The sequence below is a fragment of the Hippoglossus stenolepis genome, chromosome 11 (assembly GCF_022539355.2).
Source record: "Hippoglossus stenolepis isolate QCI-W04-F060 chromosome 11, HSTE1.2, whole genome shotgun sequence".
NCBI classification, from domain to species: Eukaryota; Metazoa; Chordata; class Actinopteri; order Pleuronectiformes; family Pleuronectidae; genus Hippoglossus; species Hippoglossus stenolepis.
The window spans coordinates 17,463,967-17,485,785 of NC_061493.1; the positions used below are offsets into that span (position 1 = coordinate 17,463,967).

Genomic DNA, 21,819 nt, shown 5'->3' on the forward strand with positions numbered 1-21,819 from the left:
TGTTCATCTATTTATTCCCCCCCGCTCAGCACAAAGACCAGGAGCGTTTGTGTTTATTTGCACATTTGTTCGAGATGCGGATGCTGCAAAACAACATTTTGGGTTCAGAAAGTCTCATGGTCGAGTATAAGCTTGAAACAGAAAGTGAGCGACCGCCTGTAAATCTCTTTAAAGTTTTACTAACTCATTAATCCACCTTTAAACTCTCTCTTTGCAGACAGTGTGCGATCTGACCATAGACTGTAAATACAGATGGACGACATTACCGCCCCTCCAAAGTGAAGCCAAATAAATCCCACTTTCTCCATGTTAGTGAATGGGACATGGAGCAAACAAAAGTCAAAGAGCACTTAAATAAACGGTTCCTAAAGTGTTCATTGAGTTATTTGATGCTATTAGTACATAAACATATAATTCCTGTTGTGCCTCTGACAGACTTGGTTTATGTGCAATTTGCTTTCTTTTGATATTTTGCACAACAAAGGGAAAGATGGAATGGAATGGACAGATCTGCAGGAATAAATTCTCTGACACTTACAGTTATTCTTAAATGATATGTCATACTTATGGCAGTTTTACCTGCAGATAAAATTCAAGGTTTTTCCTACATGTGTCCATGTTTTCCTCGTTGTGCTGTGTGGGCCGACAGCAGAAGCCTAAGTGGTGGTTTATCACCTCATCCTCTCGTCTTTGTGCTCTATATTTCTGTCTATTGACAGAGGGGCTGGCAGATGCAGTGCCGACCAACGAAATGTTGTAATTCAGGATATTTGGCTGTTATATTTACTTGATATGTTTTTAATCATTTGAACTAAATGAATGTTCTTTTCTGCTTTCGTTTCGGAATAGAAATTCTGCAAAGTGTAAAACATTGTACAGTTTAGTGTGTGGGGAGAAGAGGCAGCCAGTGCAAAGTACACCAGGAAACATACAAGAGTGATGGGAAGAAAGGAAATGGCTCCAAATGTGGTTTATTTCAATGGCTGTTTTTCAGGCTATTGAGAGGAGATCCAGTATGGTACATTACCATGGTACCTGAATTTAGGTCACCGCTTTGAACTGTAGAATGCCTTTTATCTTTTCCTCTTCCACACTCACACACACACACACACACTCGCACAAACATGGACACAGACACACTCGCTTGTGCACACCTACCCTGCACAAATGCAAAGTATGCATACACTTACACATGTATTGGGTCCATGCCACAGGGGGAAAAACTCCTGAACAATTAGCAGTTGCAGTAATCGGTAGCAGCAGACATGAAGAGGAAGCTGTTGGAAGTGTATCCATCACTTTCAAAACCTGCAACAGCACCATGACTTCTTCGTTAGTATTTTGCTGTTGGTTCCCTTTGAGCCTTCATGAACTACAGTTTAAAAATAGAGTTAGTCAATGTATATTTTTCCCATTTTCTACAAATAAAGACCCTAACCCTCTGAATAACCAAAGCATGATTTACAGTATTTTATTCTTCTTTGCCATATAATTCAGTTGTTGTATTGTAAATACTCAAAACTAAGGGATTATTGTTGCCATGAATGACATTTTCTTACATTATAATGGAAATGGCCAGTTGCTGCAAACCCTACGAATGTGTATTAATCTGCTTCTGAAAGTAGTTCACAAAAATACACAATTTATTCCTCGTTGAGTTGATAAAACAGCAGAACCCGGCTGTTGTAGGAAATTGCAGCAAATAGCACCTTCTCCGAGAGATTTTCAGCCTCAGAGAGTTTAAAGACTCAATGGGGATGTGAGATTTGGCCAAAAATGTCGATAGTTATCACGATGTTTAAAGACTGATTGTTTTCTTCTGAGTGAAGGTAGTAGTTTTAAACTTGCCTTTACTTTACTGGACAAAGAATGACAAACGCTTGATAAACAACAAAACATTTCACATCTGAGGTTGATCAATAATTTGTTATACCTCCTCAATGTGCTGGCACAATACTCACTCTATTGATGAAAATTATATCGCAATAATTAATTATTGCCCAGCCCTACCTTATTGTTTAGTATACATTATTTTGACATACTAAAATTAAAGAATAATGTCAGACTGGTACTTCCCTTCTGTTTTTTCGTCCATGTGGTCCAGTGAATCTATTAGTGGCAAGAGATTAACACGAGGAGCAATTCAGTTTTAACTGAATTAAGTTTGTTTTAATTAATGATATTTAGCTGAGGACATTAAGAGACTGAGGACCAGACTTTTGGTTCTGGTCCACACTCAGGCTAAAACCGTCTGGTTTGGAAATGATCCTTCTTTCCTCTGCTCCAATTAGGCAGCGATACTGGATCAGCCTCACAGCATTTGGAGTGGGACTCAGCCATCTGTGTGTTCAGCTCCGTTGTTCCTGTGCCACGACTTTTTTCTGTCAGAGGCTGCACGCGTGCTGTCGGCTCTGCTGTATTGTGTTTTGGGGTTTTGTGTTTCCCTGTGTTCTCCCACAATCTAGAACATACAGAGCTTTAATTAAGCTCTTACAAGTTCCTCCTTCACATCACTTGTCGCATTTAGTCTCAAATTATTAAAATCATCTCATTTCCAGCACCAGCACTTGTTTGCTTTGATTTAATTTGACTAAGTGCTGCAACTACTGAAGCAACGAAATGGAGCTGCAATATTAAGTCCATCAAAGGAGAATCAATCTGCAACTGTTTAATATTTAATTAGCAATTTGTGTAATTTAAAAATAAAGTAAAGTTTCATGTTCTCCCTGTACCTGCGTGTGGTTTTTCCAGCTTCCTCCCACAGTCCAAAGATATGTTGGGTCGATTGGCGATTCCGGTTTTGTCTCCATGTGTCGGCCCTGTGATGCACTGGCGAACTTTCCAGGGTGTTACTCATCGGCTGCGATTGGCTCCTGCCCCCTGCGACCCTGAGCGGTTCAGCGAATAGATAGATGGAATTAGGAAATCTTACTACTATTACTTCACAAAGCTAAAATAAGACCTATAATCAGTTTATGTGTCGAGCTATTCAGGTTTGTTGACACTCGTAATCTCTTTTTCTCCATGTTCCCACGTTTCCCCTCTAACTATTCACCCTTTGCCGTTATTTCCCTCCCTGTCAGTCTCACTTTCCTCCCATCCGTCCATCCGTCGTGTGTCTGCCACGCGGGCTTATCGGGTCTCGCAGAGCTCGAACTATGCTAATGTGGTGCTTGTGCTGACATAAACAGTCTGTGTTCCCTGTTTGCATGGCTTAGCAGACAAAGACTGATGCCCCTTTACCAACCCCTGCACTTGTCTGGCATCTGTTTTCCTCAAACCTCCGGCTCTGGGTTTTGTTGTTGTTGTTGTTGTTTTGTTTTTTTTCTGCGGTTACATTTCCATCCCACACGCAGACGTTTCGCTGCTTATTGTTTCCAAAGTGATGAAACCCTCCCTGGTGTGTTTTGTTGTGCTTTTGTAGCGGCTCCAGATGCAGTGTTTCATATCTGTATCTAAAACCTGCTCGAGTGAATTTTCATGTATTCTGCTTTAGCCGACTCCCGTTCAACATGAGGCCACACTGACAAAAAAAATGCCATGTTACACAGCAGCCACACTGTTAAAGAAAAAAACACACTACAACATTTTGCAGAGTGATGAATTCCAGCAGCGGGGGGGGGTATATGTGGTAGACTGGCATTTGAATATCGGCCTCAAAACACCTACATCAGCAAATGTCTGGCAATACCTCACATTCAAATTGTCCTTCTTCCTCATATTGCTTTCATGCAGCTGCCTGACATGTTTCATACAGCAATGAAAACTCATTTTCTCAGCAGACGAGTTGGCATAATGAGAATATGCTGTCAGAATTACACTTATTTGTGTTTTTACTGTAGTTTTTGCTTTGGCTCTCTTCAGGCCCTGGTTTATTCAGGAGATTTCACAATAAATTCTGCGAGTCTCCTGTCTTGCGCAGCCTGTCTGTCATTTCTGTGGCAAATGCTGCATCATGTTGCCTCAAAATGCCGAATGCATTCGCTGAGAGAAGTATTAGACGGAAGAAAGTACAAGAAACAATATTAATAATTAATCCAAATCATGGGAGGAGGAGAGAAGAAACCAGAGGAGTAAAGTCTGGGATAAACAAACCCTCATGTCGTGTATCGGGGGCCCCAGGTTTTGTGCAAACAAGAGAGGCCGAGACCCACAGGCTTTTGTAGTCGATGAGAGGAGCAACTGTAGCCGGCGTCAGGGGGCAGAAAGATCGGTTTACCTCGAGATGTGATGGTAGTTAGATCACCCTCCTCCTCTCCTCCCCTCTCAATATTTAACTGTTCCTCACATCTTTCATCTCTCCTCCTCGCCCCGCCTTCCGTCTCTCTCCTCAAATCGGCAGCACAGGGATGATAAATGTTTTAGACGTATATTCGGAGCGATGTCTTGCTTGTTGCAGTTTTTGGTTATTTTTTAATTCATCGCTGAAATGCTTTTTGCAGAAATACACCCTGTTTATCAGCCTGAAATTGTCTAAAAGTAAAGCAAAAGGGATTATTTTCTGTAGCTGCGAATAAAATAAATATATGTGGGCCAGTGTGAACCCACTGACAGTTATCGACTGCTCCCATCTCAACACAGAGTTTTAACCCCTTTAAGCTTATTGTTTTTGATTTAAACTACAGCTTGCTTTACTATAGGAACTCAGAAAGTCGTGACTTATTGCGCTGACCCTTTGACTGTGTCTGTGTTAGCATCAAAAAGTGTAATTTCACTAATTCCAGAAAGTAAAAGTAAGCATGAATGCATAAATCAATGCATTCATTTATTATTACTTGCTTTTTTTCCCCGTAGGAAATATTTGTAATTTTGTAATACTTTTAACAGCAGAGCAAACTTTTTTTGATATTGACTGGACAGTATCTGCAAACTGTTCCCTCTCCTCTCAAGATGTTTGTTGTGAACAATGCATTTCACTTGTTTCCATCGCCGCTGGTATGATAAACAGTGTTATACTCATGCTTTGGCAACTCAAACCAGAGAATGAGTCTCGGTTGAACATTTGACCTCAACACTAACTTTATCAATATTCCACCCAAACTGTTTTCCTAACCTCAAGCACTTGTTTTGAGGAGCTTTCATCGTGTGGGATGGTTTGAACCCTAGACATCCGCTCAACCTCCCCCCCACGTCCTCTCCAAGAACCAGATCCATGATCTGAACAAAAGCTGCAGGACAGTGGGATCCAGGCAGCTTTTGGAAACTCTGAGGTGTCCGCGGCAGAGAAGATTACTGGTATATGGTCAGATTTTATAGGAGACAGAGTTGATCACTGTAGATCACTTCTCAAGATTAAAACATTGCTTTGCATTATGGGAGTGACAGGAACTCTTCAGATCCTGTAAACACATTGGCCTCAGACCTGCATTTTCTTAACACCATGCATTTCAGTGTGCAGGGATGTTTCAATGGACTTTGGGGCCTCCTGGCAAAAGGGGTTGTAGGGGGCCCTACACTCCCCAGGCAATTACCTGCCTGGCCCCATTGCAATGCCCCTGCCAGTATCTTATGTTGTTGCATTAAACACAGGGACATTGGGTAAAACATGTGCTTCATTCACATGGTGACCATAAGAGTTTCAATGGATGAGGGATAGCTTCCTCTCCTCCTCTCCTCCCTCTATTTATCTCTGCATGGCTGGAGATGAAAGAGCATGTTGAACAGGGGGAGGACAGCTGCTGATGAGGAGGAAACAAAAGAAGCCTTCTGCCCTTCCTCTGTCCTCCTCTGTCCTCCTCTTCCTCCTCCTCTGTGCATGCATTCCCCATCTCCCTCTATCTCTGTCACCATAGCCCGGCCTCTCCCTCGTCCATTCATTCAATTCTTTCTCTCTCTCTCTGCAGCTCTCTACTTTACGTTCTCCCTCTCATTTACTTGACGTCTTTCCCTCAGCTCCTTGTTCTCTCCCACTTTCTGCAAAGCTCTCTATTTCTCCTCCTTTCACCTCTCCCACCTCCCCCCTGCAGAGTTCTCCTCATCCCTCTCTTCTTTCAGAGCACGGCGTTGAAATCAGATCTGTCACTGTGTCTTTGGAGACAGATAGCGTTGCCAAGGGTTTCAACCCAGCAGTAAAGCAAAACTGTGGTTACATCAGTTAAATTGGCTCCTGTTAGAGCCACAGCCAAACTCTCTCTCTGTGTGTGTGTGTGTGTGTGTGTGTGTGTGTGTGTGTGTGTGTGTGTGTGTGTGTGTGTGTGTGTGTGTGTGTGTGTGTGTGTGTGTGTGTGTGTGTGTGTGTGTGTGTGTGTGTGTGTGTGTGTGTCGTCCATGGATGGTTTTACATCCTAGTACTGTATTATAGCCTACTTTTTTAGATCTAGCACAAAATACAGTTGAGGTTGGTTGGACTGCCATTTTGGGGTATTTGGTCAAAAACCTAAGTTTTGGACAAATCAAATTTTGACTCGATGATGGTAAAGATGCAAAATTTAAAGCTCATTTAAGTTCCAAATGTAATTGTCGCTGCCCACACACTTCCATGTGTCCCTTACATTGGCGATACATCCACGAGAGAAGTCCGTAGGATTCATTCTCTGCGGACCGTGATTGTCAAAGATCAGAAAATCATCTGACAATCGCCCAGCAACATTTCTTTTCACGCGTGCCGCTGTACCCTGGAAACATGCCACATATTCAAAGAGGTCTGTGATGGAATTAAAAAGTTTTGTCTCGAACCTAAACAAGAAACTAACAATCGAGAAAAAGCCCATTAGTTTTAATTAAGAAGGAATAGACTGGGTGTTGAAAGGTTAATTTTGAGCTACCATAATTGCATGAAGTGTGGCCACCATTAGCTGACACAGTACAACAGTTTCCACACTAATAATCAGTTACTCAGTTTCATAATGGCTAAATAATTAGTTCTCGAAAGACTTTTTTTTACCATTAATTAAAGAAGACAATTTCTTTTACTTCAGAGCTGTGAAATTAATGAAATGTGGCTTTCACATTATAATTGTTGTTACACTTCAAATGTTGCTGCACAATTATGCTCGACTGCTGTTGGAAAATATCTCACTTTCCCCCCCTTATTTTGCATCAATGCCTGTTTCTACATTCATTAACTTATTATTGGAGTATTTCTCCCTCACACGGCTGAGAAGCCGATGTGGCTGGTGGACGTTTCAAATCGCCCTCTCATGTTTTCATTTCTGTATTTATTTCTTGATTCGGTGAGTGCTGGTGTTCAGGGCACGACATGAAAAGAACCAGAGGTGAAAAGAGCTGATTTGTTATGAAGGCAAGGATTTATTGTTTATTGTGTGTGTGTGTGTGTGTGTGTGTGTGCGCGCAGTGTGTAGTGTGTAATTGAATTGGCAACGGTGTGTTTATTGTGTATTGCCAAACCTTGAATGGAATCGTGGTTGACTGTCTGTTCCCATTCCTACAGATAGATATCATTGACAGCTGCCGTCAGCACACACTAACGCCCACACACACAAATCATGTGTGGTGTGTGTGTGAGCTCATATCACTCATGTAGTGGGGACATAGAGTGGTGATTATGGTTAGGCCGTGTTTGTGCCAGAGACTGTAAATAAAGATGGACAACGTGTTTCTACTTTTCCTACCATCCAGAAACGAAGCCAGAAAATATCCCATATATGATCGCTGCCATCTTGTGCATTTCAAGCCAAAATCTGGGGGATGGAGCTGATACACAAGCGCGACCAATCACGAGCCAGTCTGGGCTGTCAATTATGCCATCTTAGCTAGTTTGTACAGCATCAAGTAACTAATGAAAACTAAGCTTACTGGAAAACTAAACGCTTGGACAAACATCAATGTGATAATAACCTAACCATCCAATCCATGTCCCACCCAATAACATGGAGGAAGCTGAGGTCATAACCTACACTGCAGCCAGCCACCAATTGGCAATCAAAATGTCGTCCATCTTAAATAGTCAAAACCAACATGACAAAACCTGACAGGAATATAATTTCAAAATTCTGTGAGTGTGTGTGTGTGTTTGTGTATTGCGTATTGGTTCTTGCAGGTTGAGAAATGCAGTCTGTGACTTCCAGGCCAGAAAAAAAAGTTTCTGAAGAGAAAAGGTTTTAAAAACAAATATTATTTTATTTGCTTTCATCCTTTTTGTTTGTAAAACTCAGCAGAAGACTTTACAGCAGCGTTTGAAAACAATATATAAAGCCAGAGTCGCTGCAACAAACAAAGAGTCTGATTGTGCTGGCACAGTGAAAAAAACGGCTTTTAACAGCAGCTGCTGATTCAAGCCACAGCTCGCAGCATAAATCATTAACATGTGCAGGTACGCTGCAGCGGAGGTTACTGAATAAGAGAAATGTACCTTTATGTTTTTTCGCCTGGGCTGTGGACCAGGTCTTATCTTTGAAGTCAGGTTTCTAAATGGAGAGAGGAGAGCGGGAGAGACCTGAGGTGTGGGGAAAGTCCGCAGCAGCCTGTCAGGGCTTCTGGCTGAGCCAACACCAAGCGGCTGGAGAGGCTGAAAACATTCCCATCCCTCTTCTGCTCTGTGTCTGTGATGCTCTGGCCGTCCCTTCATAGTTGAGGGTGTTTTCAGCCTGAAGCCACAGACGGAGCAGGAGACTTCCTGTCTGTCTCTTACCTGCAGAGCCACTGAAACAACATTTCCTGAGGGGAGTGATGACTCAGTTCATTATCCTCTGTTCATCGTAATGAACATGTTTCCCTTCATATCCATATTTTATTTTTATCCACCTCATGCTCTTATCTTATTTCTACTGTCCTCTCACAACAAAGTGTGGGAATTAAAAGCAGTTGTATACGTGATCCTATTAATGTATTACTGTACCACCTGTGGCTTGGATTTTACATCATATAAAAATGTACTAATATTACATGTGGTTAAAACAAAACAGCAGCTTTAAAAAAAACAACTCATCAGACATTTTTACAGCTGTATCCCACCACAAAAACTTTGGCCTGTGTTCCATCACCATGAAGACTGTGATGCTGTGGTCAATGTGATCATATTTAATAAATAAAAATCAGTTTCCATCTCCTTCTGTTGAGATGACTTTTAACTACTTTTCTTGTGCATGAATATCAGTCAATTGGTCACGATGGACCTCCCACCACTCTACTTATTTCTACTGCTTACACAGCACATTTAAACCATATTCCTTTTTTATATTTTTTATATTTTCTGTGAGGAATCATCCGTGACTCTGTGTGGCTCCTAATTAAAGTGATGCACTGTGGAGTAAATGAGGGTCTGACTTATCGGGCAGCTTTTGATTCATTGTGCCGCTGCTGCTACAGTTGCTATGGGTTTGGAGACGGGCACAATGACTTCAGTCGCAGTTTTTCTGTACTTATTTCCCCTAATTGAGCTAAGTCAAAGAAAAAAAACAACAAGAAGCCATATGGTGCAAGCGCTTACAAACTGTCGCTGTTCTGTTCATATCTTGTAGCTGCAAGGCACTCGAATCAAAACACACAGCCTGCTTTTTACCCTCACAGTCATTAAGTCATTTTACACCCAGTCTAATTGCAATAGAGTGAAAAATCATTAGACAACGAGCCGCAGTGCAAACGCTCTCAGAGGTTAAATTAAGCTATTTGCAGGAGAGGAACCGTTCAGAAGACTTTTTTGTTTCAGTGATGATTTAATGGAGGATTAGGTTCAATTTGAGGATTAGGCTGCAACGTATTTATGAGGATCTGTTTTTGAGATGTAGACTTATTCGGTTCTTCCAAAGTAGTAAAGTACATCTTCATCTCTGTGTCCCTGTACAAGCTGAGTCACTCGTCCGTGTCCATCTCCTTATGTTTTTGCATCACTCATCTTGCTCCATCCCGTCTCCAGCTTGTCCAGAAACATGATGCAAGGCTTTTAATGAGCTCGAAAGACAAGATCCTATTAGTCTGGTTCTTGCAGTAGCCACATGATTTTTTGTTTCCTGTTCTAAATCACTAAATGCATCCATCGCGTTTCTGAACTCCTGCCATCATCAACTTCAGATCCTCTAACCAAAAGCTCCTTCCTGTTTCCACGTCCAGGATTCATCAGTAGCCACTAAATCTCACTTAGAGTCAATCCTCTCACTCTGTGGATGCTTTTAAGATTCAAATTTATGTTGATTTTGTGTTGTTTGTTCATGTGTGTGTGCTGCATTGAAATGAACGAGTTTCTTTCACGAATACAGGTTCACCAGGGTGTGTGTCTGGTGTCCATGTGTGTGTTTGGTATCAGTGTTCACTCACAGTTGGACGTATGTGAACGACTTCCAGTGGTGACGAACAGAGAAAAAGAAATTGCAGGGAGAAGAGAAGGAGAGGAGATTAAAGCAGAGGGAGATCAATACAGATGTGAACAGAGGGACACTGATACTCTGTGTGAAGGTGACTCTGTGTGTGTGTGTGTGTGTGTGTGTGTGTGTGTGTGTGTGTGTGTGTGTGTGTGTGTGTGTGTGTGTGTGTGTGTGTGTGTGTGTGTGTGTGTGTGTGTGTGTGTGTGTGTGTGTGTGTGTGTGTGTGTGTGTGTGTGTGCAAATACAAACAAGCATGCGCAACATTTCTAAATGTCATGTTGAGCATATGTTTTCAGAAAAAAAACATATGCTCAACTTGAACAGTATTTTTCTTTCTCCATTTAAACAGCTGCTAAAAAATATCCGTTAAATATCCACATGCTGGTAAATTCATGTTTGTCGTATTTATAGTTGATCCAATCATCCAGATTGACACACAAGTAGCCTCCTGCAAATCTTATTAGGTTTTCGAGTTCTGATCTTAAGGTTTTATGGGAATAATTCACAGTTTGTGTTAAAATTGCTGAAAACAGCTATTGAAATGAGTGGGCTCATATTTTGGGGGGTCAGACCGGATTGCCAGCAGACGTATGATACTGTTAATGTGACGCTGATTTGATGAGTTCTGCCTGAGGCAGGTCTGAGGCCTGAAAGTAATTTTTTTAAATATTAACTAAGCAGCTAAGATGAGAGTAATTCAGCTTGGCTTCAGTTTTTATAATCAAGAGCTTCGAGTTCTTATTATCTTAACCTTTGTGAACGATACAGCAGTCAACATAACTGACATTTAATTTTATTTCACACTTTGCCTTCATCATGAACAAAGTTAGCATGAGTGAACATAACTGAGATATAGTTTGATCTTAGCATGAGCCCATGTGATGGACAGTATTTATTTCTCTGTCTGTCTGGCTTGGCTCTAGACAAATCAAGACGATGTTCAGTTCAGATTTATGAAACTCTGATGATATGCATGCTAATCCTCTGGCAGCTCCCTGCATCATTTCATCTCTGACCACAGCATCCCCGCCGAGCTCTGGCAGCATCATGACCTTGGAGCCTGAACGCGCTTGGCTGCGGTTATTTCAGGATACTGATTCTTCTGCGAATAGTGTTTTTTTTTTTTTTTGGTGTGGGTTTGTGTGTCAGCAACATACGTGCCAACCACCACATCAGTATGCCAGCTGGACAGTGGGAGTGAGACCTGTAGCTGTGCCGCCAAACAGGCAGACACACATGCTTGCACACACACTTACACATGCTGTCGTGCCAGGGTTGCTTCTCCTGCCAGTCGGGCAGATTTGATATCATGTAAGAGGGAGTCCACCTCACACCAAAAAAACTGCATCTAGGGAAACACACACATTTGAATTGTTGATGGAGCCAGACCACAACTCGGCTTCTCTGTGGCTGATGTCCCTCGATTACTTGGGATAGGTTAATTCCAGATTAATAGGATGATGATAATCTGGGATTACGCTCACATAATTGTCTGTTTCTCTAAATTGGACAACAGTTCATGGGATTAAAAACAACACTGGATTATTTTCCCTGCCTCTTCCTCCTCCTCCTTTCATGTATTTATGATGGAGCTGACACAATTGCTGCAGCTGTTGCCATGGTAATGCACATTTATATTAGTATTATAATGTTTTTTTGTCTTTTAATCACACATTTTTAAATCAATATCAAGATCATTATCCTTATTATATATAATAATACAATAACAATTCCAAATAACCCATGAAATAAGAAATACAAATCCGACATTATTCATTACTTGAATTACCTCTGATACTTTTTGGGAAGCAGCCATGTTGTTCGTCTTTATCTAAAATTTATGTAAAGTCTGTAAACCTGAACATGAAACTATCTCCACTGCACTTACCTGCCTTCTTTGTCTGTTTGGGTCCTTGAACACAACACGGCAAATCAAAATTATAATTTAATTAAACACAATACATAAATCTTAGCATAAACTAGAAGAGTTCATTATTTGAGTGGCTCATCCATCCATGAATGTTCTCTCTATCATGGTCTGGGTCATGTACAGCTGAAGTGCAGAAAACAAACATCAGATTTAATAATATAAAACATTTGAGGCTTTATTATCTCCACTGGTTTTCCCTCAATCTTTCAAACTCTGGTCGGCGTGGCCTCGAAACAGGTATAGAATGAATAACTATTCAAATGACCCCTGACCCAGACCTGGTAAGTACTTTGTTGATACAGTAAATACAGCTGATGTGAACCACTGTGTTAAAGTCAAGTGGTAATTGAGCCAAATCCACTCTTTTATCATTAGTTCTGCTGTGTGTGTGTGTGTGTGTGTGTGTGTGTGTGTGTGTGTGTGTGTGTGTGTGTGTGTGTGTGTGTGTGTGTGTGTGTGTGTGTGTGTGTGTGTGTGTGTGTGTGTGTGTGTGTGTGTGTGTGTCACATCCACATTAATTCTCTGGCTAGTAACATGGATGACAGCCTGTAATAAAAGAAAACCTGATAATTACAGTAAAGAGCTCTGCCGCGTAGTGAAACAGCACTTTCATTTCGGCGGAGTTATGTTGCCATGGAATTTGGCTCGCAAACTCACCCCATCTGTCACCCGCTTCACTTTGTCTTTCCATTGTTTTCTTCCTGTTTCCTCATCTCTTTTGTTCTCTCTCTCTCTCTGTCTCTGTCTGTCGTTCCCTGTATTTGTTCTCTCCTGCTGCCGTCTTGTCTGTATCTCAAATCTATATCAGACTCCTTTTCCCTTCTGCCACGCTCCTAACTTTTTCTTATTTCTGATATCGTCTTCGTCCACCGTCTTCACACGCTCAGTTTTTGTCTTTGCCAGGATACATTGTTGTGTTCCGCCCCTTCCTCCATCTGTTTCTCGCCCCCTACTATCAACCTCTTCCGTCTCCGAACAGAAACACACCGGTGAACATACTGCGCACATGGATCCGAGCCACTGAGTGCTTTTTGCCTTGCTTGTTTGGGTAATGATCCGCAACACTGGTATTGAATAGAGCATTGAGCAGTACGTCAATAAATGCTGATAGAAGTACTGTTACTTGATGCGAGGAAAGCACTACAACAAAAGACATTTCCACAATAAAAGGTCCCTCGCTCTGCAATTACTTTCGTCAGCCTGCTTATAAATTCACGCTCGTTGATGAGATTCGTCGTTGAGGCGCGCTCGTTGTTTATTGTAATTCGCCGTCTCCCTGACTGCGAAACCCGTCTGAACCTGGGAACAGAACAGATCCAAGGGAAGATGCCAGTGGCAGAGTTGGAGTCTTTCATTTTAAAAAATATAATAAACTTAAAGTGGATTTTTTGATGAGAGGCAAAACAAACACCCCAAGTAAAATCATTTTATGAAGTGAGTTTATTCACTGGAGGGATTAAAAACAAAACAATAGGCCCATTGACACAGATGAGGAAAAGCTCCACTCCAACTCTTCCAGGAGCGTTCACTCACAAAAGAGTTTGGCCTGAAATGCAAACTTCATGTATTTAAATTAGATATAAAATGTTCATGTAACTTTAGTACATAAAGGGTTACATTTAATGAACAGGTTTCTATCATGTGAATATTTATCAAATAACTTGAATGTGATTTGATTAAATAAAGTCACACTGATGCGAAAACTGTATTTAAATATACTTTCATTTAATCTTTATTTTCTCTTTCTGATGATCTCCTACTGGAATGACCTAACATTAAAGTCTTTGAGTTTCTGTTGTTGTTTTAAATCTTTTTGTTGTTGCAGTTTTGTCTCTTTGTAGTTGTTGTGATTCTCTTCATGGTTGTTTTGCATCACTTTGTTATTGTTTTGCCTCTTTTTGTGGTTGTTTAACTTCCCTTTGTCACAACTTTAAATCTCTATGTAGTAATTTGATGGTCTTAACTTCAACCCAGTCTGCCACTGGGTCTATCCCAGTAGCCACATTCAGTGATGCATCTGTGACTGTGGTTAAAAGACCATATGAAGCATTTCTCACAAATCACTGAAGCTTACACAATTCAGCTGATCCGTGTGGGTCTAATCAGTCCCATTCAAACAGGTCTCAATATTTTACTTTACTTTCAATTTGATCCCATTATCACTGGTTTTCTCCTTCACAGAGATGAAAAGTTTAGTATTCTCGAAGCGGGATCCTCATATTTTATCATCTCAGTCGTTCATGTGATGTAACACAATTTATTATTCATGTTTTGCCCGTTATTAGGGGAATATTTCAGCTTCATTTTGGAGACGGCTGCGTTTCTTTGTCAGCTTGGCGAATGACTGTAAACACACCCACGAGCCTCAACCGCTGTTTCTGCAGCAAAGAAGGAAGAAATCAAAGCAGATTTCAAACGTGAATTGATTTAAACAGCTGTTATTTACCGCATGTTTACAAAGTGCGAGTTGTGGCTCGACTGCTCAGCGTTAGCGGCTCATGCAACCGAATATCCAGCTGTGTGTTTCTTACAGAAAGGCACCTTGGGAGTCGTAATTCCTTTTAAATCTGTAAATTGGCAGTTTTGCCTCTTTGACTTATCAAAGAACAAGATATTTTCAAACTTTTAAATCTTGATAGTTCAATATGGAGAGGTTCAAACCCTTCGAAGGGCTCCACCTGACACTTTCTCCGACAAAACCTTATGTTCCCTAGGCAAAGCTCCTTAACTTCAAACTCTGTGCATTTTATCTTCCGTCCAACACCTTGTTAAGCACACCATGAGTTTTTCCTTATCTTACAGGATTTCTGTCCATTTCAATGCACATTTTTATCAAGTATAATCTTCCTTGGAAATTCAATCATCATGGGACTATTTTTTGAATATATATATCTGTTATATATATATATGCTCTCAAGTAAAGTGGCTTGTGGTGTTTGAAGAGACGGCTGCAGATGCACATTATCCTTTTTTTGTAAAAGTCATGTTTCCTTTTTGTTGTCAGGATTTCATTTTCCAGTAAAACGGCCTGCGACAACAAAGCTTTCTGTTTGTGGATGTTGCTGCTTGTGATTGCTGCGAACACACAACTGTTAACCCCCTCATCTCCTCTTTTCTGGCACACACACACACACACACACACACACACACACACACACACACACACACACACACACTGGCTGTTGAGCATAAACACACACCCACGTGAACAGATGACTGGGTGTTTTGCATGTCGAGGAGATTCTTGGATACAGATAATCCTCTGATCCAGTAAATTCACACGGAAACACACATACTTACATGCAGATGGAAAAACACAGTCCCACACACACAAACTCTCACTAACAGGGATGCGTAGAGTGGAACATGGTCTTTGCTGCTAATGATTTTCAGAGTGTAGCTCCACACTGACTCTTGAAAAGGGGTTGTGACAATATAAGGAGAAAAAGAAACGACAAAATAAAAGATAAGTGTATAAGCAGAAGTTTTCTAAGTGTACTTTCTTCACTTGAAGCCTTTTTTCCTCCACTTTCTCCCTCTCATCTCCTCCTTCCGTCACATCTTTTTCCTCCCCTCGCCCTCTCTGTCTTTTTTCCTCCTCCATCTCTCTCTTTCTCCCCAGAGGCACTTGTAAATGATAGAATGAGAGGAGAATAAGAGGGTAGACAGGGTAATACGTTTCAGAGCTGAAAGTCTCTATTGTCACTGAGTCTGTCAGTAGAAGGCGGGAGGAGAGGAGCTATCTTTTCTTTCTTTCATTCTTTCTCCATCCTTTCACCACTCACTCCTTTTTCTGTCCATTCATTCACTTGCTCCGACTCCTCTCTCCCCTCATCCTGAGGCCGAAGAGCCAAACTCCATTACGAGGTGAAATCTGACCGTGGCACTGCTTCACGTGTCACTTAAGTAACACGGAGGCAGGAGGTGTCTCGGAACAGGACGGCCGGTTAACAACCAGCCTGTCGTGTGGTGTCTGTGCTCAGATGGCCTGACCAGTGACTCTGTTAGGACAAACCAAGTCATGGGGAAGTGAACACGGAGCCAGACTTCACAGGAAAGTTGGAAAGTTATGTCATAAAAACAGCAAATCAAACCGCAGAACATTTTCTTTTTAATATCACTTCAGAATTTGTACTTTTTGTTATGCATAGATCCGTGCATAACAGTTTCAGACAAAGCAGTTACAGTTACTCCACAGATATTAGCATTGAGCTCCTCTAACATTGTCTGACTCAGAAGGATCAAAATCGAAGCAGAAGAACAGACATAACGTTTTTTTTATTCTTCTTTTTTGACAATGGAACTCAACATTTAACTGATTGGCCGTAGTAACAGGTGGATTATTCTAGTGACGCTAATAAAGCAGCGGTTTAAAATCATTACATCATGTCATTAAATTAGTTCTCAAACTGTACAAACAAACTAAATGTGTTTGTTGGTTTACCATTTCTAAATGTGTTGATTTGCTTCCTTTGGACAACTTTGCCACATTATAAATTAATTGATATATTCGCTGATCAGTAAATACAATTAAATACACAACTACTCACAAGCCACAGCGCTACAACATAGATTTTTTTGTCAGTGAAGTGAATGTTTTTTTTTTATGATTAAAGCAGTAACGATTTGTGCTGTGGATCAATACGACCCTCTGCCCTTTAACAACCACGTTAGAGATGATAAGACAAGTTTTCACTGACACATGGAAAATCAGGGGTCTAAAAATACATCTAGTGCCAATGCTGGTAAGAGTTAACGTGCAGTTCACACTCTGAATCTAATCTCCTAAAAAGAGCATGTAATTCTCCTGAAGTGATTGACGCACCGTGTAATCAGATCTGACGGAGATATTGACACACAGACCCCCCCGTGATCCCATTTATGTTTCGGGTCAAGTCTTGGTTTCCAGTTGGCTCCATTACAACAAATGAATCTCATGTTCAATCTGTATAGCGCTTCTTTTGTTCAGCTTTGATTCATGAGTTATGTGGTGAGAAGGGAAACAGCACGAGACAGGAAACGAGCAGGAAACAAGAAACAGAAGCAGAGAACTCCCACAATCTGTGAATGAACGACACGTCACACAAAAACCCTCAGAACCAACAAAACACACGAGTGCTCCCATCTTTCATCCCATGTTTGTTATCAAGTCTGACCAAGTCTGAATCACAGCCTCAGATAGGTCCACTCACTGTGTGTGTGTGTGTGTCTGTGAGTGTCTGTGTGTGTGTGTGTGTGTGTGTGATGTGAACTCATGCTAACTGCCTCAGGTCTTTCAGTGTGTTGTGTACACGTGCTGCTATCCTAATAGCTCAAAGATTTGGTTCATTATTGTGGGGAAATATTTGAAATATACAGTGTCTATTTACAGACAAAGCAGTGTTGTATTCCCCAAAGTGCAGTGGGTGTCCCAGATAGAGCGATCAAGCAGCATGATTATAATGTATGACTCTAATATCAGCACATAAGCATGAGATATTGCGTGTGTGTGTTTGTGTGATAATTGTGCTGCCATCAACAACACATTACATCTCTCACTTATCATTTCTCTCTCTACCAACATTGGCTCAAAACCACATTCTAGCTTTTCTTTCTCACATGTTCATTATTTGTGTTTCCTCTCATTTTCACACACACTTGTATTATTATTATTATATTATTTCTTCTACCTCTATTCAAATCATCAAACCAGTTGGAAGCTAACTCACTTCTACGTGTCGCTTTATGATACTGGTTGTCACAGGTTTTCAACAGAATTCAAATTTGAATGAACACAGATCTTTGTGGTTCCAGAAATCCTAACGTGTAGCACATTGCTAATGAAATACACAGTAACATTATAGTTTATAGATTTTAATTTCCCTTCAACAAAGCCTAATATGTAAAGGACTCTGCCATGGCTTTACATGTTTAAATTTAAAGGAGAGGGGCAGAAATATATATTTAATATGTGGCTTTAATAATGACATCACTTAAAGGCATCGGAACTAATTAAATTATACGAGTTTTGGTATAAAAAACACATGACAATTTTTTTGTGCTAGAACTTTTTTTCTCGTCCTATTTCTTTTGTTATTGTGTCTTTCATGTTTCGCCCAAGAGCTAAGTAACAGCTCGCTGAGACGAAATGAAAACACCATGTTCCACTCACTGTCTCATTAGTGTGAGCGAGGAGAGAAGCGGGAGGCGCGAGTGGGAGTGGAGAGGATGATGGGCAGCAGTGGTCAGGAGGAGAGGGCTGTGGGGACTATTTGCATTCAGCCGGTGTGCGATGGTAAAGAGGTGCGTTATGAACACAAAACCTTGTTGGCATCGATCACGCTACTTTGCCTGTGCGGTGTTGATTTGAGGAGACCTCTCAACACCGAACTCCCGTCAATGCTAAGTGGATTATTAGCTCATGTACCTGTACGTGGCCTCGTCTCTCCGTCATCATCTCCTCTTCTCCCAGCAGCAGATGTACTGAGTTCATACACATGTGTAGCACCAGACATGTTCACTGTGCAGAAGAATGATCAGTGGAAACTTTTCAAGATTTCCAAAACCGTGTCTCTAAAAACTGGGATCACTTATGTCTGACATTTTTTGTAACTTTCAAAACGACGAGCAAACAAGCGATAATCGTCCAGATGTGTGGAGCTGAAAAAGGAAGCAGGGTTTCAACATCTCTTTTACGCTCATTTTCGTTTATTGGAAGTTCATTATCGGAAGTTGCAGACACCATGAATTCCTCTGAGGAGAGACTGTGTGTGCTGTTACCCTGCTGTTCTTGTCCTAATGTATTTTCACACATATTCCCATGTGAATTAAAATGTATCGCAAAGGCGACTAATGTTTTTGAGAAAATAATATATTATGCTCATTTTAAGGTTCATAATTTTTAGGTTCCATGCTCTAATAATTGGAAAACGCATCACTTTCCTCACACTGTCCATTGCTGCTGCTCCTCTCTTCAGCTTCTGTCTGAAACACGTGGTTTTAGCTCCTGTCTCTTTACGGCCGACTAGCCGCCGTGCATCATACAAATGTGGGTCATGGTGTCGTGTTGACATCAGGATGATGAAGTATTCGCCAGATTACAGACGAGGTGTTTCAAAAAGACTTTCAAAAGGACTTTAGGCTTTTTCACTTTGCAGAACTTTTACATTCACAAAAAACCTATAACACACTAGAGGAAAGAAAAACTGAAAAAGCATCATGTCTCCTTTAAAAATAGGACAGAATTACATAGTTTCATGTATGTGAAATTGATCCAATGACGCTTTCACAGACATGATCCTGTCCAGAGTTTTTAATGATAAATAGGAAACAATTAGATTTTTCTTTCTTTTAAACATGTGACGCATGTGATTTCTTGGTATGACACTGACACTGGTGGAGAACGTTCACTAATGAGTGTCATTTTGGATTTTCCCACAGCGAGAGCTCTCAAAGTCCGACTTGTTTTAAAAGGAGGTTGTGGCTGCAGGGTTGTTTTGTTGGAGCCCAAACAGCGAAGCCTGCTCCTGTGTTTTAATGATCCTGGCTCCCAGGACGACAGGGTTGTATTTATCGTCCGGGGCCGGAGATTTAAAACCAAACGTTCTTTTAAATTAGTCTGAGCCGGCAATTTCACACACACACACACACACACACACACACACACACACACACACACACACACACACACACACACACACACACACACACACACACACACACACACACACACACACACACACACACACACACACACACACACACACACACACACACACACACACACACACATTTAGATAGCATTTGATCCCTCTGTACTCAAGGGGGGATAGATATATTTGAGATGATATAACATACGGTGTGGCTTGATCACTGAGCAGCGTAATTACCTTTCATGTTGTGTTTACACTGACTGACTTCAAAGTCTTTGTTTATTTTTTTAGGAATATATGTTTTCTGAGGCCTGTGCATCTAATTAAATGCTGCATTATGCAGAGCGGCTCCCTTGAAACCATTATTTCTGCACATGTTGCTTTGATACACGTACAGAATTGCTTTGAAGCTAAAAGCTCTCCCTGTCCCTCGCTCCCAACATCCCTCGTTCCCATCGTCTGTTTTTCCTTTCTCTTTTTTTATCCTGCCTTTTTTTCCGTTATCCTCTCAACGATGCTAACTGTTCTCCCCTCTGTCCTCCTCTCCTCAGTGGGCCGCTTGTTGATCGAGTTCAGCTCCCAGATGACGATGGAGCGAGTGCAGAAAGAAAACCCCAACGTGACGGAGGGAGGCCGCTACACCCCTCCCGACTGTCGGCCTAGATGGAAGGTCTGTAACACACGCATGCACGCACGCGCACACGCACACACACACACACACAGACATTCCTCTCACGTCAGTTTTATTTAATGGGAACTTATTCCAGGACAAACGAGTATATTGATAATGTCTACGATTACCAATCTGCCATTATCTATCTTTAAAATCTTCTCTGAATTTTTTTGCATTATTTGAGGTCTATCGATATAAAGATCAGACCACTCCTCGCCCTGATTATCTGTTCTTGCTCTTTTTAACTTTAGTGAGCGTTATGAAGTTTGTAACTGACTGATAGTCATCACCACTTTATTGACCACATTCAGGCCCAGCAACTTCAACAGTAGTGCTGAACTGTAGATACGTTTTAAAGACTTGGAGCTTATCTCCAATATTCAGTGAGGAAACTTTTATAATATGAATCATTCTAAACCGAGTTTTGTGGATTTGTTAAAGCAGCAGCTGGTCTGGTTCAGGAAGCCGGGGATCATGGGTAATATCCACCGTTCAGTTGTGTTTCAGTCCATTGAGTGGGACGACACAGTCCGAGCTCCAGTCAATAACTTTTCCTCTACATGAAACCAACCTCATCGCTCAGACATGGAGCCCAACAGAATTAATCACCATGTGTGGCTTACTTTGTGGTAATTTTAAAGGATGACGATGGTACGTGGGTTCTCAGTGTAGTAGTACAATCAAATGTATGTGGAAACAGCTTAATGTCCTCAAGTAGCTTAATGTAGTCATTTCCCATCCTGACCAGTGCTCCCTGGCAGAAGAGATATTGTATCTCAGTGGGAGCTTCCTGGTTTAATAAAGGGCAAACACAAATAGATAGTGTATAAAGTGGCAATTTCCTGACACATAGTTAAAAGCCTTGCTTTTGGAAAAAAAAACGTGAATTACTTCCCTTATTATCTTTACTTATTTGTGTCCCACACTCTGAAATATTGATTGGAGTAAAATACATTTTTTTCTACAGGCTCATTTAGGGTCATTAAAACCAGCTTTATTCTCCACTATTAAGGCCTCATCACAGAAAAGGGCATTAACGCTGATAGATGCTGCTCAATGGAGTGATTAAATAAAAAAGATACTGTTGAAAATGATGTGCAGTGCGGCAAATTAGTCACAATTAATTACATATGATGAAAACTACATTTCATTATTCACAGATTGGTGGCGAGGAAGTGCTTAAAGTTTCCTGATATATTTATATTCTCACTAGTTACCCGACATTCAAAATGAAAATGGCCAAAGTATGCAAAATCACTTTGTTATACTCATAACATCTCCGAGGCTTTGGTGATAGAGATCTCCAATATTCACATGGTGTGAGTT

At 41.0% G+C, this 21,819-nt stretch overlaps 1 protein-coding gene across 1 annotated transcript in view; it reads left to right on the plus strand.

Moving 5' to 3' along the window:
* Positions 1-21,819, plus strand: part of b4galt2 (UDP-Gal:betaGlcNAc beta 1,4- galactosyltransferase, polypeptide 2) — a 123,256-nt gene that overhangs the window by 36,765 nt on the left and 64,672 nt on the right. Inside the window, exon 3 of the mRNA XM_035171581.2 lies at positions 20,372-20,490. Within this exon, the coding sequence (XP_035027472.1) occupies positions 20,372-20,490 (119 nt within the window). The remainder of the gene's footprint in view (positions 1-20,371; positions 20,491-21,819) is intronic.